At 41.0% G+C, this 21647-nt stretch overlaps 1 protein-coding gene across 1 annotated transcript in view; it reads right to left on the reverse strand.

Annotated features, from left to right (window-relative positions):
• Positions 1–12690: 12690 nt before the first annotated feature.
• SLC25A17 (solute carrier family 25 member 17) overlaps positions 12691–21647 on the reverse strand; it is a 37994-nt gene continuing 29037 nt past the window's right edge. Inside the window, exon 9 of the mRNA XM_084879129.1 lies at positions 12691–19719. Within this exon, the coding sequence (XP_084735255.1) occupies positions 19572–19719 (148 nt within the window). The 3' untranslated portion in view covers positions 12691–19571. The remainder of the gene's footprint in view (positions 19720–21647) is intronic.

A 21647-nucleotide genomic window follows, 5' to 3' on the forward strand; every position in this document is an offset into this window, starting at 1 on the left:
TTAAGTCCCAGTAGAGGCAGACAAAAGAAATGATTGCAGTGCCCCAACCTCACTGGAGGACCTCTGGCCATAGCTAAGAAAAACAGCCAAGTTATAACACTTCGGAGACACCAGGCACTATTTATTTACTTCCCATGTATTGACTAATTTAATCCTTCCCAAAACCCTAGGAGGAAGGAGGTATCACACTGACTTTGTGGAGGGGAAAGCTAAGGCAAGCAGCCCGCCAGTGCAGGTCTTGGCCATGGGACCCAGTCTGACGCTACCTCCTGAGGGGAGCCGTTTGCAAAGGCTTCTGGGGTTTCTTCCCACCCCCTCACTGGCTCCTGTTATGTGAGAAGTGGCGGTTCCCAGCATCACTGGCCTGCATGAACACTGAAGTGGACCACTGAGAAGTATGTTTCCCAAACCATGTCATCACACTGGGAACTGGGGACCTGATGCAGAGCGACAAAAATAGGACAAATTGCCCATTACACTATGATTTAAAACTATAATTATGTACATCTCACCCTAGTTTTAGTCACAGACACACACACACACACACACACACACACACACACACACAGATACACAAGTAAAAAACGCACAAGATATTAACAGTGGTTATTTGGGTTGATAGAACTCTGGATGATGTTTTTCTTCATCCATTTATGTAACTGGCCTACATTTTCTTCATGAGGAAACTTGTATAATAAAGGCAGGAAATTTTCAATCATGTCACAACTGGGAGTAATTCTGGCAAACCTTGCCTGGGAGGAGGGAGAGTGAACGAAAAGAAAATGTAAAGCTCAGGCTGCTGTCACGGGACTGGTTTGGATGTGGCAGTGGAAGAGCGGCTAGCGTGGACAGAAAGCATCAACCCCACTGTCACTCAGGGAGGGACACGGTTCCCACAGTGGGTGGTGTTGCTGGTGTCCCGTTGTTCCCGTGATCCAGGGAACCCCAGTCTTCCATTTGCTCAGAGCTAAACTCGCTGAGAGAGGGTGGTTTCTCAGAAGCCACCAACAGAGCACGTCAGTGACTCTCACGGCTGAATCCGAGGTTTCCTTCTCACCTCTCTGCCCGTTTGGCTGGAGCCAGAGGGAAGGGAAGAGGAAGAACCAAGTCAGTGACTGTGCTCTGCAACTGATCAGTTCTGTCAACGATGACTCCTGACAGAGCACAGAAGTCCTCCCATGAAACCTCTGGCAATCACGCTCTGTCTTTTCCAAATAAGCTCCTTGTTCGCTGCAGAGACAGGCAGGAACCTCATCGCCTGTGTAACTCAGTATCCTCTCTAACCCAAACACAGCTTCTGCGTGGGAATATGCAACGAAGCATATGATACAGTCTCTGTTCTCGTGGAACTTACAATGTTGATGCACTGATGAGTTATTTATTTACACATCTACCTAATAAAAAAAATAGCATGCTAATTGACCATACCTTCGTGACACCCACCAGCCAATCAGGAGTGAGTATGCAAATTAACTCAGCAAAGATTGGCAGGTTAATTTGCATATGCAGGCGCTAAGTGGCCAGGGGCAGGGTGAAATACTTGTGTGGTTACCATGGGATGACACAGGCGTTTGGCACCACCCCAGCCACTCTGGGAAGGCAGAAAGGCAGCTCTGGGTCGGAACGGAAAGATGGCTCCGGCCAGAGCAAAGGCAGTGCCGACAGCTAGTGAAAGGAAGGCCCATTCTTGCACGAATCTTCATGCATCAGGCCTCTAGTGAAGAAATAACAACATAGGAAGATATATAGGCACTAATTTTTAAGTATATTATACCATGTTGTATTGCTGGTTATCTTCCGAAATAAGTCACAAGCTTCTTGGGACTAGGATGGCTTTGCATTTCTTCACACGCCCTGTGGTGTCTGTTCAATGCCTTGAGTAGAGCCACGCACTGAATAAATGTTTCAGACTGGAAATTAAATGTCAGTCCCAAAGCCCTGCTTGGCAGGCAGATGCCTCTATCGGGAAGGTGACCTGCTTCCTCTCTGAAGAGGATGACCATCGAGATGACCTAGCTTTAGCCTGGCTACTAGAGGACGGCGGGAGAAGAGTAGACTTTCCCCACCCTGGAAAACAAGAACTCAAACTCAGGAGAGACCCGATCGGAATCAAAAGAGCAATCAATGCATTCCACAAGACTCCCCTAGCCTAAAATTTCAGGATTTCTTTTCCTTAGGAAGGGATATTTTTTTTAAATGTGCCTTAAAATTCCCCAATAAAAAAGGTTAGAGGAACATTACCTAAGAACTAGGAATCAAAAACACTGGATGACTATGTACAAAATAAACCAATTAAAACTCACAGAAGGGGACTGTTAGTTATTTCTGGGTGGAGGGCAGGTAAAAGGGGTATATTTGGATGGAAAGCCTGTACAACCAGAGTGTTTTCATGTACAATAGTTTTTGCAATAAAGAAGGGGGACAAAGAGAAGGGAGAGACGGTGGAGGGAGAGGGGGAGGATGGGAAGAGGCCAGCATGTGTCATATTTATCTGGGTCCAGAGCCAGCATCCAACAATGCAGGGATTCTGTTGCTAATAACAAAGAGGAAATGGTATTAGTGATTAGTAAGCAACTGAGCGGTCTCTGCTTCAGGGAAGAAAAAACACAAGCAGCGAAAGGGAGTCATTAACAGATGGTGTAGGTGGAAGGTTAGGTGGCATAAAGAAGCAATGCTTAAAGAGGCAGGGAGGGGCTTGAGAATAAAGGGCTTATCACAAAGCCAGCAAGTCTCTTGCACTTCAGACCTAAGCCTGAGAGATTCACTCAGGCTCTAGAGGCCGCTGACAGGGTTTGGACTTGCTGTTTTAAAGCCCTCCAGGTGAATGTGATTTAGAGAGTGGCTTGCTCTAAGCCAGCTATTCTCGATGGGATGGTTTCTACCTTTAAGGGGACATTTGGCAACATATAGCTAAATTTTGTTGTTAATCCTCACTGAGGATATTTTTCCATTGCTTTTCAGAGACACAGTGTGGAAAGAAGGGAGGGAGGGGGAGAGAGAGAGAGAAAGAGAGAGAGAAACATGGATGTGAGAGACACACTGATCGGTTGCCTCCCACAGGTGCCCCAATGGGGAGTGGGGAGCGAACCCAAAACCAAGGTACGTGCCCTTGACTGGGAATGGAACCCGAGATCTTTGGTGCTCGGGCTGACACTCAAAACATTGAGCAATACGGCCAGAACTAAAGTGACATTTTTTATGGTCTCTGCTGTTCAACACCCTACAATGTACAGGGCAGTCTCTCCACAAGCAAGAATCACCCAGCCCAAATGTCAACCGAGTTGAGGCTGAGAAACCTGCTCCAGGCACTGAGGAGCCCTTGGAGATTTTAAACAGTAAATAACCCTTCACTCAAATACTGAGCAGAAATGAAGATGAAGTGGAGGGGAATAGAACAAAATTTATTTTAAAATAATGTGCAATTCAGCAGTAATACCTCACACCTGATAGTGATTCAATCAGAACAGAGTTGAGAACGTAAGAAACATTTAATAGCCAAACATTAAAGTGGAAACATTAAGTAGCCAAAGTATTGGAAAGTCCATGTGCTTTGTTCCCAGAAGAATTTCCTCCTCAGCTAATTTACTCTTATTTTATAAAAAATTCTAAATACTTTGGTTGTCTGGCAGCCTGGCCCTCATCATACTAGAAGTTGCCTATTAGAAGAGAATGTTCTCAGAGGCAGGCATATTAAGGTCAGAAAAAGTGCCAATTAACAAACTAGGGTCAGGACAAACTGTAAAAGGCAGACACAGAAATGCAAAACACAGTAGTTGAGAGTCATTTTTTGAAAGGCCAAACTACCCACTGATCTCCCAAAGGCATCACATTGTTAGCCAGCACAGTAACGCATCACAATTATGTCCAAGTTTTTTTTTAAAAAATGTTTTGTTTTAATTGATGTGAGAGAGAGAGGGAGAGAGCAACATCGATGTGAGAGAGAAACATTGATCAGTTGCCTCCTGTACGCACCCCGAGCAGGGATTGAGCCCACAATGTGGGTACATGCCCTGACGGGGACTCTAACCAGTGACTTTGGTGCACAGGCAGGACAATGCTCAGCCAACAAAGCCACACCAACCAGAGCCAATTATGCCCTAGTTTTAAAGCAATGTTTGAAATATATATATATTCTATTATATTTAAAGTGGATGTTTAACATTTCAGAAAGATTTCTCTACAAAAAGGTAAAACAAGGCAATAAATGAAAACATCCTGGTGCATAAAGTAGCACTGCCAATGTGCTAGAAAAGCAGTATGTGAATATTCTGATGTAGTCCTAAGGATGGCTAAAAGTGCTGAGTATACAGTAGAGACTCAGTTCAAGCTAACTGACTGATTGTGAGCAAAGAAACAATAGAAGGAATCTAGAAAAAACCCATAGCTAACATCATACTCATTGGTGAAAGACTGGATGCTTTCTCCCCAAGATCAAGAATAAGACAAGGATGTGTGTGCTCTTGCCATTTCTATTCAACATTATACTGGAAGTTCTAGTCAGAGGAATTAGGCAAGAAGAAGAAATAAAAGACATCCAGATTGGAAAGGAAGAAATAAAAAAGTCCTCTATGCTTAGATGACATGATTTTGTATTTAAAAAATGCTAAGGAATCCACTGATAATATTAGAACTAATAAGTGAGTTGAGCAAGGTTTCAGGATATGAAGTCAATATACAAGTTAATTGTATTTCTACTCACTTGTTACAAACTATCCAAAAGTGAAATTAAGAAAACAATTTCAGCCCTAGCCGATATGACTCAGTGGATAGAGTGCTGGCCTACTGACCAAAGGGTCCCAGGTTCAATTCCAGTCAGGGCACATGCCTGGATTGTGGGCTTGGTCTGACATGCATGAGACTTTCAATGATTCCCTCTCATCATTGATGTTTCTATCTCTCTCTCCCTCTCTGGAATCAATAAAAATATGTGTAAAACAAAAAACAATTTCACTTGTAATAGCACCAAAAGAATAAAATACTTAGGAATAACATTTAACAAAAAAGTTATACTCTTAAAACCACAAAACATTGTTGAAAGATATTAAAGAAGGTATAAATAAATGAAAAAGGCATTTCATGTTCATAGAGTTAATATTAAGACAGTAATGTTTACCAAATTGATCTACAGATTCAAGACAATCCTTATCAGAATCCCAGGTGGCTTCTTTGTACAAATTGACAAGCTGATAGAAGCAGCGTTTTAAGAAAAATTCAAATGAAATTTTAAGGGACCGCAAATAACCCAAACAATCCTTGCCTGTCTCCATTCCAATGCAAGTCCCACAAGAGCAGTGACCTTGACTGTCTTGTTCAGAATGTATCCTCATTGTTTAGCAAAGTTGCTGGAGCATGGCAGATGCTCAAAATTATTTGTTGACTTGAGGAGTAGGATATCTCTGGTACAAGGCAACGATATTTATTAAGCACCATTATTACATCTACTATTTGGTACTGCAGACAAAAATGAAGCTTGCACTCCAGGAACAGGAGTGACAGATGAACAAATAATAACAATGTGATCAGGATGTGATAAGGATGATATCAGCGTTCTTGTTTTAATCATAGTATTTTTTCTTCTTATAAGCTCCTCGCTGCCTTTATTACTCAGCTCCCTTCTGCCTGGACACATTCCATCATTTATTCAGTTCAGAGTAAGGTAGGAATACATGTACCATAGTGTATTTAATGTGTTGAAATTACTAAGGCACAAACCTTAGGAAAGCCTTACTTTTTGTCCAAATACATATTTTAGGGACTGCAACTCTAGGTTCTCTGGTTTAGACAAAACTAAATTCAACACAGTACCTACCTTCCTCTATATATACTAATTGGACAAATACTTACAAGAGTACTCATCATGATAATGCCTGGGACACAATAATGGTGATGAGGATTCAGAGCTCTTAATCTACTGAGGGAGGGAGAAATGAAACAGTGCAAAGGTACTCGATAGTGCTATACTAAGGATATTAAGTTCCAAAAACTATTAAAGAAAAAATGGCCCTGGCTGGTTTGGCTCAGTGGATAGAGCATCGGCCTGGGGACAGAAGCATCCTGGGTTTGATTCTAGTCAAGGGCACATGCCTGGGTTACAGGCTCAATCCCCAGTGGGGGGTGTGCAGGAGGCAGCCGATTGATGATTCTCTCTCATCATTGGTGTTTCTCTCTCTCTCTCTCTCTCTCTCTCTCTCTCTCTCTCTCAAATCAATAAAAATATATATTTTTTTTAAAAAAGAAAAAGAAACGAAATGCACAAAGAGACTTTTGTGTTAGGACATCCTTACCCCAGCTTGACACTCAAGTGATGGGCCCATTAATTTTAACATGGACATTATTGCATAAATCATACATGCCTTAGAGAAAGACACAGGGATTCAGAGACTTGAAAGAATTAAATTCCTAGTAAATATGTCAACCAAGTAGTAAAAGAGTCTGTTAGTCAGACATGAACAGAGCAAGGACAATGGGCAAGGCACAGAATGCAACAGGGCACAAAGCCCTGGATGCCTAGCGAGGAGCAAAAATGGGAAAACAAGAACCTTATCTCCAGGGAAACCTACCTTCCCCTAGCACAGTGGTCGGCAAACTGTGGCTCTCAAGCCACATGTGGCTCTTTAGCCCCTTGAGTGTGGCTCTTCCACAAAATACCACGGCCTGGGCGAGTGTATTTTGAAAAAGTGGCATTAGAAGAAGTTTAAGTTTTAAAAATTTGGCTCTCCAAAGAAATTTCAATCGCTGTACTACTGATATTTGGCTCTGTGGACTGATGAGTTTGCCGACCACTGTTCGAGCATATCACTGTCGTGCGGTTCGGATCCGCATCTTTCATATCGCTGATCAGGCGGTGTAGACCCCCTGACCTTTTCCTCCCTGAAGATAACATCCAGACCTCAGTTGTATTTCAGCTCCAGGTCCAGAAAAGAAGCAAAACCAGACAAGTAACACTGTAGCTGCCTCAGGAAAGGCTGCATTGACTAACGACATCGACCAATCAGTGGAGACCACGGACCCTAAAAAATAGTCTATGAGACCCTCCCTGAGAGCTCAGTGGTTGAGTATTGACCTATGAAACAGGAGGTCACAGTTCGATTCCGGGTCAAGGCACATGCCTGGGTTGCAGGCTCAATCCCCAGTAGGAAATGTGCAGGAGGCAGCCAATCAATGATTTTCTCTCATAATTGATGTTTCTTTCTCTCTCTCCATCTCCTTTCCTCTCTGAAATCAATAAAATATATATATATATATATATATATATATATATATATATATATTTTTTTTTTTTTTTTTTTTTTAAAAGATGTGGATTTACCTGTTTACATCAAAACCACTTGTTTAATACAGATTTAAATTGATTTTTAAGTTCACGGTTGTCAAAATGCCTTAAACCTCTTTTATCTCCTGCTCTGATTTTTCTTAATAATTTTTCTGCTTATTGGCTCTTTCACTAGGCAATGAACAAAAATGAGGGGACTTATTCAATGGTGGATTAGTCAATTTTGCAAGTTTTTGTTTGTTTTAAAACAAATTTGTACTTTTAAAAAAAAAAAACTTTTTTTGTTAAATATATTCTTATTGATTTCAAAGAGGAAGTGAGAGGGAGACAGAGAGAGAATCATTGACTGCCTATATCCTGCATGCCCCTTAAATAGAGATTGAGCCTGCAACCTGGGCATGTCCCCTTGACTGGAATCAAACTTGGGACCCTTCAGTCCACAAGCTGATAAATCTATCCACTGAGCCAAACCAGCTGGGACTGCAAATTTTTATTAGTGTCAATAAAAACCAGTAAAAAGATGGATGTTTCTGGCCACGAACTGTGTTCTTTTATTTCTTTGACTTTAATTTCTATTTTTAAAAATGTTTTTATTAATTTTAGAGAGAGCGGGGAGGGATGGAAACATCAATGGGAGAGAATATCAGCTGGCTGCCTCCTGCACACCTCCTACTGGGGATTGAGCCTAAAACCCAGGCATGTGCCTTGACGGGGAATCTCTTGGTTTGTGGGTTGATGCTCAACCACTGAATCACACCGGCCGGGTAATTTCTATTGATATTGAGAGCTACTGGCCAGGAGAAAATTATAAATTATGGGTGACAAAATAATTATCATCTGGCCAGGAGAAAATTATAAATTATGGGTGACAAAATAATTATGTTTGAGGAAAGTAAAAATGTAATTTCAGCAAAATACTACTTACTCCACTCTTTGCTTTTATAGATAAAAAGGGTGCTTCAAGGTAGAGGTCCACCAAGTTCAAGCCACAGTTCCTATTCATTGAGTCTATGAATGCTTGTTTAACTGGGAACAAATTTCACTAGGCATCTCTATCAGCAGCGATTTATAATGGTGATATAGGAGGCCAACTGCAATGCCCTCTGGTGGCCTGAAGGTTTCTCTCTATCTGCAATTGCAAAATAAAAAACCTCAGTCATTTTCTATCAAATAGGAGCTCATTTATAAATGAAAAACTCAACAAAGATAAATTGTGTAAGTTTTCTTTGATTTTCATAACAATCATAATCATAAAGTATTTCTAAAGGGACACTTGCCCAATGGAACCCCACATTCATGGTGATTCAAAAAATGATTAAAAGCAAGCCCCTGCCCTCTACTCTAGACTCTGTCATCTAACAAAGGCACAGGAACTAGGATGCAGATTTGGAACCAAAGCCTAAAGGGGAAAACTGAGAGAAGAGCATGTGCTTTGGAGCCTTCGTAGAAGAATTAAATAAGAATATATAACAAATGGAGGGGGGGGGCAGTTAGAGAGCAACCAAAGGATTTGTATGCATGCATATTAGCATAACCAATGGACACAAACACTGAGGCAGTGGGGGCTTGCCCGGGGTGGGAATGGATGGGGGAGAAGGGGCCGTCATGGGTTCGATTCCTGGTCAAGGGCACATACCTGGGTTGCAGGTTTGATCTCTGACCCCAGTCAAGGAACTTTCAGGAGGCAACCAATCAATGTGTCTCTCCCATATTGATGTTTTTCTCTCTCCTCCCTCTTCCTTCCACTCTCTCTAAAAGTCAACAGAAAAAATATCTTGGGTGAGGATTAAAAAAAAGAATATACATAAAGCATTCAGTATGGCAACTGGTACATAGTAGGTGCTCAATAAATGCTAGTCATCATTATTATTATACTCTAGTATGTAGTATTTATTGATCTTAGCTACCTTCTGGAAGATATATAATTTTCAGCTCTAAACTCCTATAAGACTTTTTTTAAAAATATTTTTTAATTGATTTCAAAGAGGAAGGGAGAGGGAGAGATAGAAACATCAAAGATGAGAGAGAATCATTGATTGCCTGCCTCCTGCACGCCTCCTCCTGGGGATCGAGCCCACAACCCATGCATGTGCCCTTGACTGGAATTGATCCCAGGACCTTCGGTCCATAGGACGACGCTCTATCAACTGAGCCAAACCAGCTAGGGCAAGACTTACTTTTGATATGCCTCATTTAACTCTATTTCATAGGCTATTGTGAGAATTAAATGAAAACACATAGAAAGCCTAGCCCCTGGCATATAACAACATAGAGATGAAGAAAGAATTTATGTAATCCAAAATGACAATGAACATAACGGGACAGAATGACATTTTAATTTAATTACATATCACAGCATATTTTTTGACCCAGTAACTGGATTCCTGAAAATTTTTCTTAAAAGAACAACAGGAAAGTATAAAAAGATGCATATAGTAAGGATTTTATATTACATGTATAAAAGCAAAAAATGAGAAACAACCTAAATAGTGATACACTCACACAATGCAGTTCTACAGAGTGACTAAAATAATGAGCTGGGACCGGTTTGGCTCAGTGGATAGAGCGTCGGCCTGCGGACTGAAAGGTCCTGGGTTCGATTCCGGGCAAGGGCATGTACCTTGGTTGCGGGCACATCCCCAGTGGGGGTTGTGCAGGAGGCAGCTGATCGATGATTCTCTCATCGATGTTTCTAACTCTCTATCTCTCTCTTCCTCTCTGTGAAAAATCAATAAAATATATTAAAAAAAAAAAAAAAGCACTTTCTCAGTCCATGTGGCGAGTATACCTCTTATTCTGCCAGTAGGTTACGCAGCTGGGCAGAATAACAGGAAGTGAGTTTATCAGAAGCTGGAATAAAAGATTGCTGCCTGGTGTGTTTTAAAAATAAAATAAAATAAAAAATAATGAGATGGATACTTATTGACATTAAATGATATTTGAGATGAAAATTTACAAATTTAGATCGATCTCCTTTTAAAAACCCTATATATAAATATATCTGTATATGTAATCTATGTATGCATATATTTAAACAAGACTGAAAACAGATGTGCTAAAATATTAGCAATACATCTTCTCTTGATTCTTTTCTGTACTTTCTGAAGTTTTTATAGATATGTATTATAAGAAAAAATTTCAAGCCAAAATTATAAATATAGCTATCTCCAAGTAGTACAAATGAGTGAAAGACTATTAAATAGAACATCAAGAGGTCTGAACTCCTGTTTTCAAATCTTAATTCTCTGCTATGGGACCTGAGCCAGATTTGTGTCTCAATTTCCCTATCTCTACAGTATAAGCTTTTAAAATAAATCTCACAGTAGAGAATAAAATGACAATGAATGTGTTAGAAAGTCTGTAAATGTCACACCTACGAACTAATTGCAAAAAGAAAAAGAAACAGAGGACTTTGTCAATTTTTAAATTCCCTTTTCCCTATGTTCCCACCACTTTTACAATTTGTAATCTGGTAACAAATGCATGATAAAGTACTCGGGGTTTTAGCCTCAGCGAGGCTCCAAACTATTTTCAAGTAAACATTCTCACAGTGAGTAGATCAGGTGCAAGTTTGAGTAGATCAGGTGACAGTCCCAGCAAAGCACAGTGAGCCTAAACAGCTCTTGCCGGCTAATCTTCAGCAGAACGAAACTATTCATGTTGCGTCTAATTTTCAAAGTATGTGTAAAATTATATTTTAAATTCATTGAGTACAGGGGTAAGCCTACTTTTGCCCTACCCTGTATCTTTTTTTTCCTTTTTTTTTCTTTCTTCCCTTTCTTTCTTCCCTTTCTTTCTTTTCTCTTTTCTTTTCTTTTCTTTTCTTTTCTTTTTTTTCCTTTTCTTTCTTGCCTTGTTGCATGCAGGCTCTCAATGGCCTAATGCTGGTTCCCCTCCCCCATTCTAGCATGTGTTCAACTTGGAGAATTCAAACCAATTTACAAATAAGAAGGCATCTTCTTTCTTCTTTTCAATTGTTATTTCCTCTGTCAAGAAGGTCCTCTACCCACCATTTAATGTGTTCCTAATTTAAATGTTGCCTTCTGATCACATACACCACCACAAAGTTGGGCCCCGCCTGTCCATCCTCCAAAGTAGCTCCTGAAGGTATATAGTACATTTCTCATCTGAACTCATCGGTGATAGAATTCCAAATTGTTTTTGTCTGACCCTATGCTAAACAATAAGCTACACCAGGATAGAGATTGAGTATTATTCTTCTGGGTAATCCCAGCAATTGGCATAATGGTAGGTATTCAAAAATGATCTTTTGTTTTTGTTAATCCTCACCAGAGATTATTTTTTCCATTGATTTTTTAGAGAGTTGAAGGGAAGGAGAATAGGAGAGAGAGAGGGGAGGAGGAGGAGCAGATGGAGAAGGAGAGAGAGATAGAGATAAACATCAATGTGAGAGAAACACATCGATGGTTGTTTCCCAAACTCACCCTGACTGGGATTGGGGATTGAACCTGCAACCCAGGTACATGCCCTTGACCAGGAATCGAATCCAAGATCCTTTGGTGTGGGGGCTGTCGCTCTAACCTGAGCAACGCTGGTCAGGGCTCAAAAATAATTTATTATTCCTAAAATAAAAATTTATAATTTTATGTGGTCTTTCATACAACATCCACATAGGGAATTACCTATTTGGCTGGTCACCTATTCTACCAATGGGTTCAACAGAAACCAAAGCAAAACAAGAATGAAGTGCACATGAAAGAATTAAATAGATGATGCTACTGAGATAGATAATTTCAGTGACTCCAATTAAAGCCAGAAAAAAAAGACTCTTTAAATATTAAAAAAGCTGATGATTAACAAAATAAAATATACTTCAAAGAAGTGAGAACTAATTAATCTAAAAAAACCCAAATGTGAAAAACTGATCATCACCAAGCAAACACCAGAGTACAAGAATTCTAAAAACATAAACTCTTAATTAACAGACTGATTTGCTTGGAGAAAGGTCAGCTCTGTTTTAAGCCAAAAACACTCATGTAACCACTGAGTGCTTACCACAGTGAGACATTCTGCTAGTTGACTCATTTCCTGTCCTGAAAGAACTTGATATCGAAGGGAAGACAGAGATGCCTGGTCAGTGTGGCTCAATAGTTGAGCGTTCACCCATGAATCAGGAAGTCATGGTTCGATTCCCGGGCAGGGCACATGCCCAGGTTTCGGTCTCCATCCCCAGTAGGAGGCATGCAGGAGGCAGACGACTGATGATTCTCTCTCATCATTGATGTTTTTATCTCTCTCCCTATCCCTTCCTCTCTGAAATAAAACACACACACACACACACACACACACACAGAAAAAACATATTTAAGGGAAGAGAGATACAGATGGACTTCAAAGTAGGATGTAGCAAGTGCAATGATAGATATAGCACAAACTATTTTAAGAGTAGAAAGGTCTTTAGGGGTGGGTGGGTGTGGGAGGGAACAGTTTCAGAAAGGCTTCTGGGAAAAGGTTATGGTTGTTTTGGGCAGGAATTCACCAGGAAGCATAAAAAAGGCACTAAGGCCCTACCCGATTTGGCTCAGTGGATCGAGTGTCAGCCTGCAGAGTGAAGAGTCCCCATTCAATTCCCAGTCAGGGCACTGGCCTGGGTTACGGGCTCGATCCCCAGTTGCGGGGGGAGGGAGGGTGCAGGAGGCAGCAGATCAATGATTCTCTCCCATCAATGATGTTTCTCTCTCTCCCTCTCTGAAATCAATTTAAAAAAGAAGAAGAAGAAGGATATTCAGATGTGTATAAATCTGCCCAGCTGGTGTGGCTCAGAGGCTGAACATTGACCTATGAACCAGGAAGCCATGGTTCGATGACCAGTCAGGGCACAGTGGGGGGCGTACAGGAGTCAGCCGATCTATGATTCTCTCTCATCATTGATGTTTCTCTCTCTCTCTCTCTCTCTCTCTCTCTCTCTCTTTCTCTCTCTCTCTCTCTCTCTCTCTTTCTCTCTCCCCTTCCTCTGAAATCATACAAATATTTTTTAAATGTGTTTAAATCAATTATGCCTGGCATTTATTAGGCCCTCGATGCATTGAAGTCCCATTACTGTCTCATAATTAGTCCCAAACCAAGTTTTCCCTCCATTTTTACGTCCTTACAGATTGGACCTCACTTGCTGGCTTCCACTGTGCAATGCCCAATCTATGTACCCATCACACTTTTTTTGAGTGTGTCGCTTTAAGTCCTATGCTAGGAGTTGGTGCCTTGTGCCTCTTCCCCATTCCTCATGTTCATCTCTTAATTTCCTTTTCCACCTCTGCCTTTAAATAGTAATTTTATTTTTCTTTTAACCGTCACTGGAGAATATTTTTCCATTGATTTTCAGAGAGTGGAAACGAGGGAGGAAGACCAATGTGAGACACACACATCCATTGGCTGCCGCCTGCACATGCCCCGACCAAGGCCAGGAACTGAACCTACAATCCAGATACGTGCTCTTTTTCAGAATCGAACCCGTGACACTTTGGTGCACAGGCCAATGCTCCAATCACTGAGCAATGCCAGCCAGAGCAGTCCTTTTCTTTCTTCTCTTCTCTCACCCAGGTCTCAGAAAACTTTTCCTCTTTTAATCGATTTTTAGAGAGAGAAAAGGGGGGAAGGGAGATCAAACCCACAGCCTTGGCATATCAGGACAATGCTCTAACCCACTGAGCAACCCAGCCCGGGCCATGAAGAACTTTTTTCTTGTCCATGGTGTTCCCCTGAACATACTTTTCGGGGCTACCACTATGCCCCACAAAGATCAGCAGGAACCCAAAGCCCTTTCACTTCTATGGTAGTAAAAACCTTGCAGAGTCACTATCAGTTATATTTACTACACACATAATATCCTACAAACGTGTCTTCGTATATGTTTGGTACTCTGGTGACAATCAGCACTGCCAGGTAAGTAGCTGACCTGCCCAGAGGGAGGACTCTCCTTAGATACTTGGTGTTTGGCTTCACCAAGTCCCGATTCTTTAGCTTTTCCAGAGACCAGGTGAGACACTAGCTTAGCCAGTGACTTTCTCTTGTTGAACCAGTCATATTTTACTGGCTAACTGATAAATATTCAGGGGACTTGCTTTGAATACTCCATAAACATAAAATTACTGGATCTGGCTTCTCTTTTGACACAGAGACACATCAAAAGGCTCTCAGAAATGTTCACAATTAAAACAAATGGAAAGAGAAAATGCTGCCCAAAAGTAAAACCTAACTGATTTTCTTGATTCAAACAATATTATGTGATGGATATACATTTCAAATATTTTTATTAATTTTTACAGAAAAAGAGAGAAGGAAAGAGAAATATCAATGATAGACCAGAACGATATTGATTAGCTGCCTCCGGCATGCCCCCTACCTGGCATGTACCCTGACCAGGAATTGAGCCAGCAACCTTTTGGTGCGTGGTTCAATGTCCAACCAACTGAGCCACACTGGCCAGGGCCATCCAATGGATATTTTAGTAATATATACAAACTAGACTTACTGTGGTGATTATTTTGCAATACACAATATATCAAATCATTATGTTGTACACCTGAAAATGCTATATATCAATATCTTAATGAAGAAAAACAGCATTTATTAAGCCCATAAACATCACATACTTTGCCAGACACACACACACATACACACACTCACACCTATATACATACATATACTAGAGGCCTGGTGCATGGATTCGTGTACCAGTGGGGTCCCTAAGCCTGGCCTGCACCCTCTGGCAATCTGGGATCCCTCGGGGGATGTCGGACTGCCAGTTTCGGTCCGATCCCTGCAGGCAGATCGGGAGAATCAAGCTGACATCCCCTGAGGGATGTAGTAGTGTGAGAAGCGACAGGGCTGGGCTCCGCTCCCGCTCTTCCTGACCCTGCTGTGCCTGCTGCCACCACTCAGTAGTGCTGCTTGGGAGGCAGAGGAGGCTCACCCCACCGCAGCTGTACTTGCCAGCAATGAGCCCCATGGCATCTAGCACCAGCTGGTCAGCTGAGTGGCATTCCCACTGTGGGAGCACACTAACCACCAGGGGGCAGTTCCTGCATTGAGCATCTGCCCCCTGGTGGTCAGTGCACATCATAGCAGCCGATTGTTCGGTCACTTAAGCTTTTATATATATAGATATGTCCTCATTTGTCCAATAGAAATGATTACCTCACAAGGCTGTTCTGAAGATATATAACACCGTTGCTATTGGGCAGATGAAGGTGTAAACTCAGAAAGGTGCAGAAGTGACTTGTCTGTGGTTATGATACTATTAAGTGGTAGAATGAAAATCTGAACCCAGATCTGGCCCAAAATGCAGAGTGCTTCTCACTGAACCATATCTATCCAAACAGTCGTATCCCTTATCCATCCTATATAATAAAAGGGTAATATGCAAATTGACCCTAGGCAGAACGACTGGGAATGACTGGTTGCTATGATGCGCACTGACCCCCAGGGAGCAAACACTCAACACAGGAGCTGCCCTTGGTGGTCAGTGCACTTCCACAGGGGGAGCCCCGCTCAGCCAGAAGCTGGCTCATGGCTGACCAGTGCAGTGGCAGTGGCAGGAGCTTCTCCCACCTTCACAGCAACGCAAAGGATGTCTGACTACTGGCTTAGTCGGGGAACAGGCCTAAGCCATTAGTTGGACATCCCCTGAGGGCTCCAGGGCTGCCAGAGGGATGTCTGACTGCCAGCTTGGGCCTGATCCCCTAGGGCAGTTGTCGGCAAACTGCGGCTGACAAGCCACATGCAGCTTGTGAGCTGCGGTTTGCCGCTTTGTTGACTGATGAGTTTGCCGACCACAGGTATAGGGGCTTAATCACAAGGAACAACAACAGCCTGTAATTATTGGAATCAAGAGTCTAGGTCAGCGGTCGGCAAACACACTAGTCAACAGAGTGGCAAACTGCAGCTCACGAGTAGCATGTGGCTTGTGAGCCGCAGTTTGCCGACCACTGCCCTAGGGAGTGGGCCTAAGCCATCAGTTGGACATCCCCCAAGGGGTCCTGGGTACAGCCCGGGCTGAGGGACCCGCCGAGAGCGTGGATTTTTGTACATGAGGCCTCTAGTAATACTGTAATAGTAGTCGCTGCTAACATTTATCTAGCTCTTCTCATGTGCAAGCACTGCACTAAACAATTTATATGATCTCATTTAATCCTCACAACCACATTGTGAGGTAGTTTTATCAAGTTGAGGAAATGGATTTTTTCATAGTTGAGGAAATGAATTTTTATACAAGTTCAGTAATTACTTTGTTCCCACAGCTGTAAGAAACAGGACCAGAGTTGAACTTAATTCCAGAACCCATTCTATTTTTTTTTTTTTAGAACCCATTCTTTTAATCACCACGTTAGACTACAGGGATATCCACTCTAATCCTGGCTCCAACCAGGCAAGTCATTTGATAGTTCAATTTCCTTGTTAATTAAATGGGAATATTGTTATTTGTCCTTACCTATTTCACAGAGATATTGGGATCATAAAATGAGAAAGTGTATAAGCTTTAAGGAGGAAAATTGCTATATAAATCTAGGCATTGTCACAAGTTTCACTCAGATCTTCCCTCTCCCACAATCATAAAGGGATTTAGCTGGCATCATTAGCTCTCAAACAACCTCTGAAGTGGGCAATGAGTATTATCATCTTCACTTATCAAAACACTGAAGCACAAAGATGATGTAATTTGCTAGTCAGTGGCAGAGCTGGGAATAAAACCCAAGATTCTAACTCCCACTGCTTATGTTCTTATGGTAATTCCTATTTCTGTGTTTCAAACAACTATAAAATAGACATGGGTAGACATTTTCATGTCAATTTAAAACCCAGATTAAATACTTACAGACATAAAATTTTCTACTGCAGTGACACTTATCTAACCTCTAAGGTTCTTAATGCTCACACTCTAGAGAAACTGCATAAAGAATCAAAAAGAAAAATTTCAATTCCCCAAATCTAGTTTTCTCAAATACCTTATTAATCAAAGATTATAAAACTGGGCAAGTCATTACTTAAGTTTCAATTAGTGAGTCATAAGGGAACATAAAACCTTAGTATTAAGTTGTTCCCTCACAAAATCAAAAAAAAAAAAAATCAAATACATTCTCACATCATAAAAACTTAATATCTTATATAATAAAAAGGTAATATGCAAATTGACCGAACAATGGTATGACCAGTCACTATGATGCACACTGACCACCAGAGGGCAGACATTCAATGCCCCTCAGTCACAAGCCAGGCTGACACCTAGCGAGCGCAGTGGCCTGTCTCCACAGCAGCACTAAGGATGTCTGATTGACAGCTTAGGTCTGCTCACCACAAGGAATGGGCCTAATTCATCAACTGGATATCCCCCAAGGGCTCCCAGATTGCTAAAGGCAGAGGCTGGCCTCAGGGGACTCCCTCCGAGTGCACAAATGTCGTGCACGGGGCCTCTAGTAACTATATAATTTGACTTGGAAATTATGCAAACATATCATTCCACAATACCTGAGCTCAAAATCCAAGTTCCAACATGAACTGTATAATTAAAACAAAAACAAAAGTACACATGGCATCTTTATCATCATTCTTCTCCTGTATAAAAATAAAAATCAATTATGTGCTTCCCACTCAAGAACCATCACAGATACTCACAAACTTTAAGTAAAATAAAAAGTAGTAATGGGCCAATTCTGCCTACCATTCCGTTTTAAATAGAGGACGAGTATTCAGTCTAATCCCCAGTTAGCAGCTCCTCCCAATTCTTGTTTTCTAGACCAACACAATGATTTTTCAATTACTAGTTTGATAATCAGATATTTTGAAATTACCAAAGTGGCCAGAGGAAAAATAACAAAAAGAAATTTCTCCTCTCAAAATGCAACTAAATACCACAGCCCACAGATTCTTCATTATTACTCTCTGACTGAATTATATTTATACATAAAAAGCCTGTCATTTTATTATAGGAATAAAAACTAAGTCACAGGAACCCAAAAAGCTAGTTTACTAATGTGAAGAGTTTGTTTCTTGAGTGGCTTGAGATGTCTAATTCCCTCCTAGCTACATACCACCTTACCCTGTGCTACGAGGGAAAGTGAATGACGTAGGACTCCCGGTTTCCCCAGAGGCTGTTTTAATACATTAGTCCATCTTCCCTTTAAGAACAATCTTTGTCTTGGTTTCCATAATTGAAAACAATCACATCCTCTGTTGGGTCAGGTGTGCTAAGGTCTCTGCAACTTAAATGTGAGTATGAATCTCCTGTTGATCTTGTTACAATGAAGATCTGGGCCTGCATGTCCAACCAGCTCTCAATACTACTGCTTGACATACCACACTTTGAGTAGCAGAACTCTAAGGAATGTTTCCCAATAGAAAGAATCTCAATCATATGTTTATTGTAAAAAATAATAATTAAAAAAAAAAAATACAGCCTCCTCCAAGAGTTTGGTAAGGGAGATAATATTCCAGAGGCTAACCAAGGTTTTGCTCCCTTCCCCTTTTCTGTGATTTTTACCAGGTAGTTATCAATTCAATATAATATCTTAATAAAGGTGCTGACAATTCATTGGGGTTTGACTTGATTGAGACGTGTTTGGATAAACATAACACTTCAAGCCTTTCGTAATCAGAGAGTTGATTCAAAATAAATATTTTAAAATTATGTCAAATACTAATGAATAAGTGATGTTTACAAATAGTTTATAAGAGAATCATTTGGGATTAATAATTTTAATTTCTCCCACAAAATAAATAGCTCATGTACTAAAGAAGACACCTTTCCTTAAGCAGAAAAAAATCCAAAAAAATAAAATCATGCTCTCATGACATAGTCATAATATTATTTTCAGTGAGGAAAATAACAAGATTAAGACATTAAAGGCATATGAGGAGAATTTCATGGCATAAAATTTGTTCTAGAACCTGGGGTAGAAATCAGGAAAAGAGAACAGTTGGTAAATTTAAGAAAGATTTTAACTAGAAAAGATTACACATGAGAGCAATAGTCCATTCTTTCTTAATAGTTCATCAATAAAACTAATCAATCCACAAACTTTTAATTTTTAGGTTTTCAATAATGCTTTCTCTTCATATGACCACCAGTCCAACCTCCCCCACAAAATTCAACCAATCATCATAAAAATTAAGTTGGCTATCCTCTACGTTTACCCTTAAATATTTTTAAAGCCAACGAGGGTAAAAATTCACGGTGGAAAGAGCAAAAGTTAAAAAAAGAAAAAGAAAAAAAAGAATCACTTCTCTTCGCACAGAAAGAAACTCTCATCTTGAGCACCGTCCTCACTCCGCAGGGTAAGGTGTCTCAATGCTTGGGTGCCCTCTTCAGCCCCATCACTGTGAAGGTAGCAGCCACCAGTTTCTCATACACAAGGAACATGAGAGCAGCAGTGAGGACTGTCTGTAGCAGTTTGGCTTCAAGTCCTTTGTAGAGTCCTATTATTCCAAATCTCCTAAAAGAAAAGAAGTTTGAAACATAAAGTAAAAGATTTTCTTTATAAAAGTCAACTCCTGCATCAAAGAGACAGTCGCTACTTTGATGGCGACTTTGCAAAAGTTTATCCTCAGGATTAAAACAAGCAATGGAAGTTTTAGATAGTAACAGACTTCTGTTGTCAAACTATTATCTGTCAAGGCACTTGAAGATCGATTAAAGTTCAGTATTCACAAGCCACCAATCCTTTTGTCTTCATTATCACCATTAATTAGCAGAATGCTGACAATACCCAGATAGGATGCAAATCCTAAAACCATCTCAATGCCAAGATCTGAGATCTAAGAACTTTTAGATCTTTAACACTCTCCCGACTCAGTTATTTCAACTTAATAGTCCTTAAATGGTAGGAAAACTGCAAATTGTTTTAGATCATTTTGGCTTCAACAGAACTAAGCAAAATGACCAAAGTGAAAGCTGCCTGTTTTTCAGCCTTCCTATACATTTGGTCTTCCAACCCAGGGGTTCTCAAAGTTAGCGTCCTGCATCAGAATCACTGAAGGGCTTATTAAACCAGATTGCTGGGTCACATCCCCAGAGTTTCTGGTTTATTAAGCCTGGGATGGGCTTAATTAGAAATGCGGATTTTAATAAATTCCCAGGTGGAGATCAGCCATTTAGGACCACTACTCTAACCACAGAGAAGACTGCTTCAGCTAAAACCAAAACCTCAGAGGAAATGATTTCTCCATAGCCGCTGCATGTTGAGAGTAAACTGATCTCATATGCTAGTTTATCAGCAACTCCAGGCCTATGTACGGCATGAACACTGAGACAGACAGTACAACTGATCAAGTGCTCCATGCACAAGCTATTCTATATTTTATTTGCTATGTGTGAAAACTTACTATTTGGGGCAAATCATGTGATGAATAGCAATGAAAAGCCTTGACGCATGAATTGCTAGTTCATTAATTAACGTGAATTACGTTCCCCCAAGAAAGTCTACTTCAGTGTTTCTCAAGGTGAGGTCTGCTGTGACATAACAGAAAGCATGTAATCGGTCTCTGTCCCTGGTTCCTGGCACAGAGAGCTCCTAAAACCCTTGTGATTACTTGAGGGATAAGAGCAACAGAATCATCTCTTGTTCTAATATTTGGTCTCTGACCCTGGATCCTGGCAGAGTCTCTAAATATCAGAACATCCTCGGTAATTGCAGTGTCTTCTATTGTAATGAGATGACTCTTGGTGGGCTCCTGGATGGCGCTGGGGTGGGGGTGGGGTGGGGGAGTAAGCCATGATCAGAAGCTTGGAATTCTCAGCCTCATCTCCATCCTCCAGAAAGGGGAGAGAGCCAGACAAAGAGTTGACAGATTGTGCCCACATGATGAAACCTTCATAAAACCAACAGTCTGGGGTTCAAAGAGCTCTCAGGTGGGTGAACACATCCATGCCCCGGAAGGGTGATGCATCCCAACTCCATGGGCACAGATGCTCCTGTGATGGGACCCTCCCAGACCTCACCCTGTGCAGCTCTTCATCTGGCTGTTCATGTATCAGGACATCCTTTAATAAACTGGTAACATAAATGTTTCCTGAGATCTGTGAGACACTCTAGCAAATTAATTTAAATTATTAAATCCCAGTGGGATGGAGGAATGGGAACCTCAGAGTTGTGGCCAAGTAGGACAGAAGTTATGATGAGTTTTGACTGATGTACATACCCACAAAACCATCCCTACATTCAAGATAGTGAACATATCATCACCCCCAAAGTATCCACAGGTCTCTTTATAATCATTCCCTCCCTCCTCTTACCTCTGCCCCAGGTAACTACTGATTTGCTTTCAGTCACTATGGATTTGCATTTTCTACGTTTTATATAAGTGGAATCATGTCTGACTGCTTTCACTTGGCATAATTATTTTGAGATTCATCCATGTTGCT

Source organism: Pipistrellus hanaki (genome assembly GCF_964339955.1).
Source record: "Pipistrellus hanaki genome assembly, chromosome: 3".
Taxonomy (NCBI): Eukaryota; Metazoa; Chordata; class Mammalia; order Chiroptera; family Vespertilionidae; genus Pipistrellus; species Pipistrellus hanaki.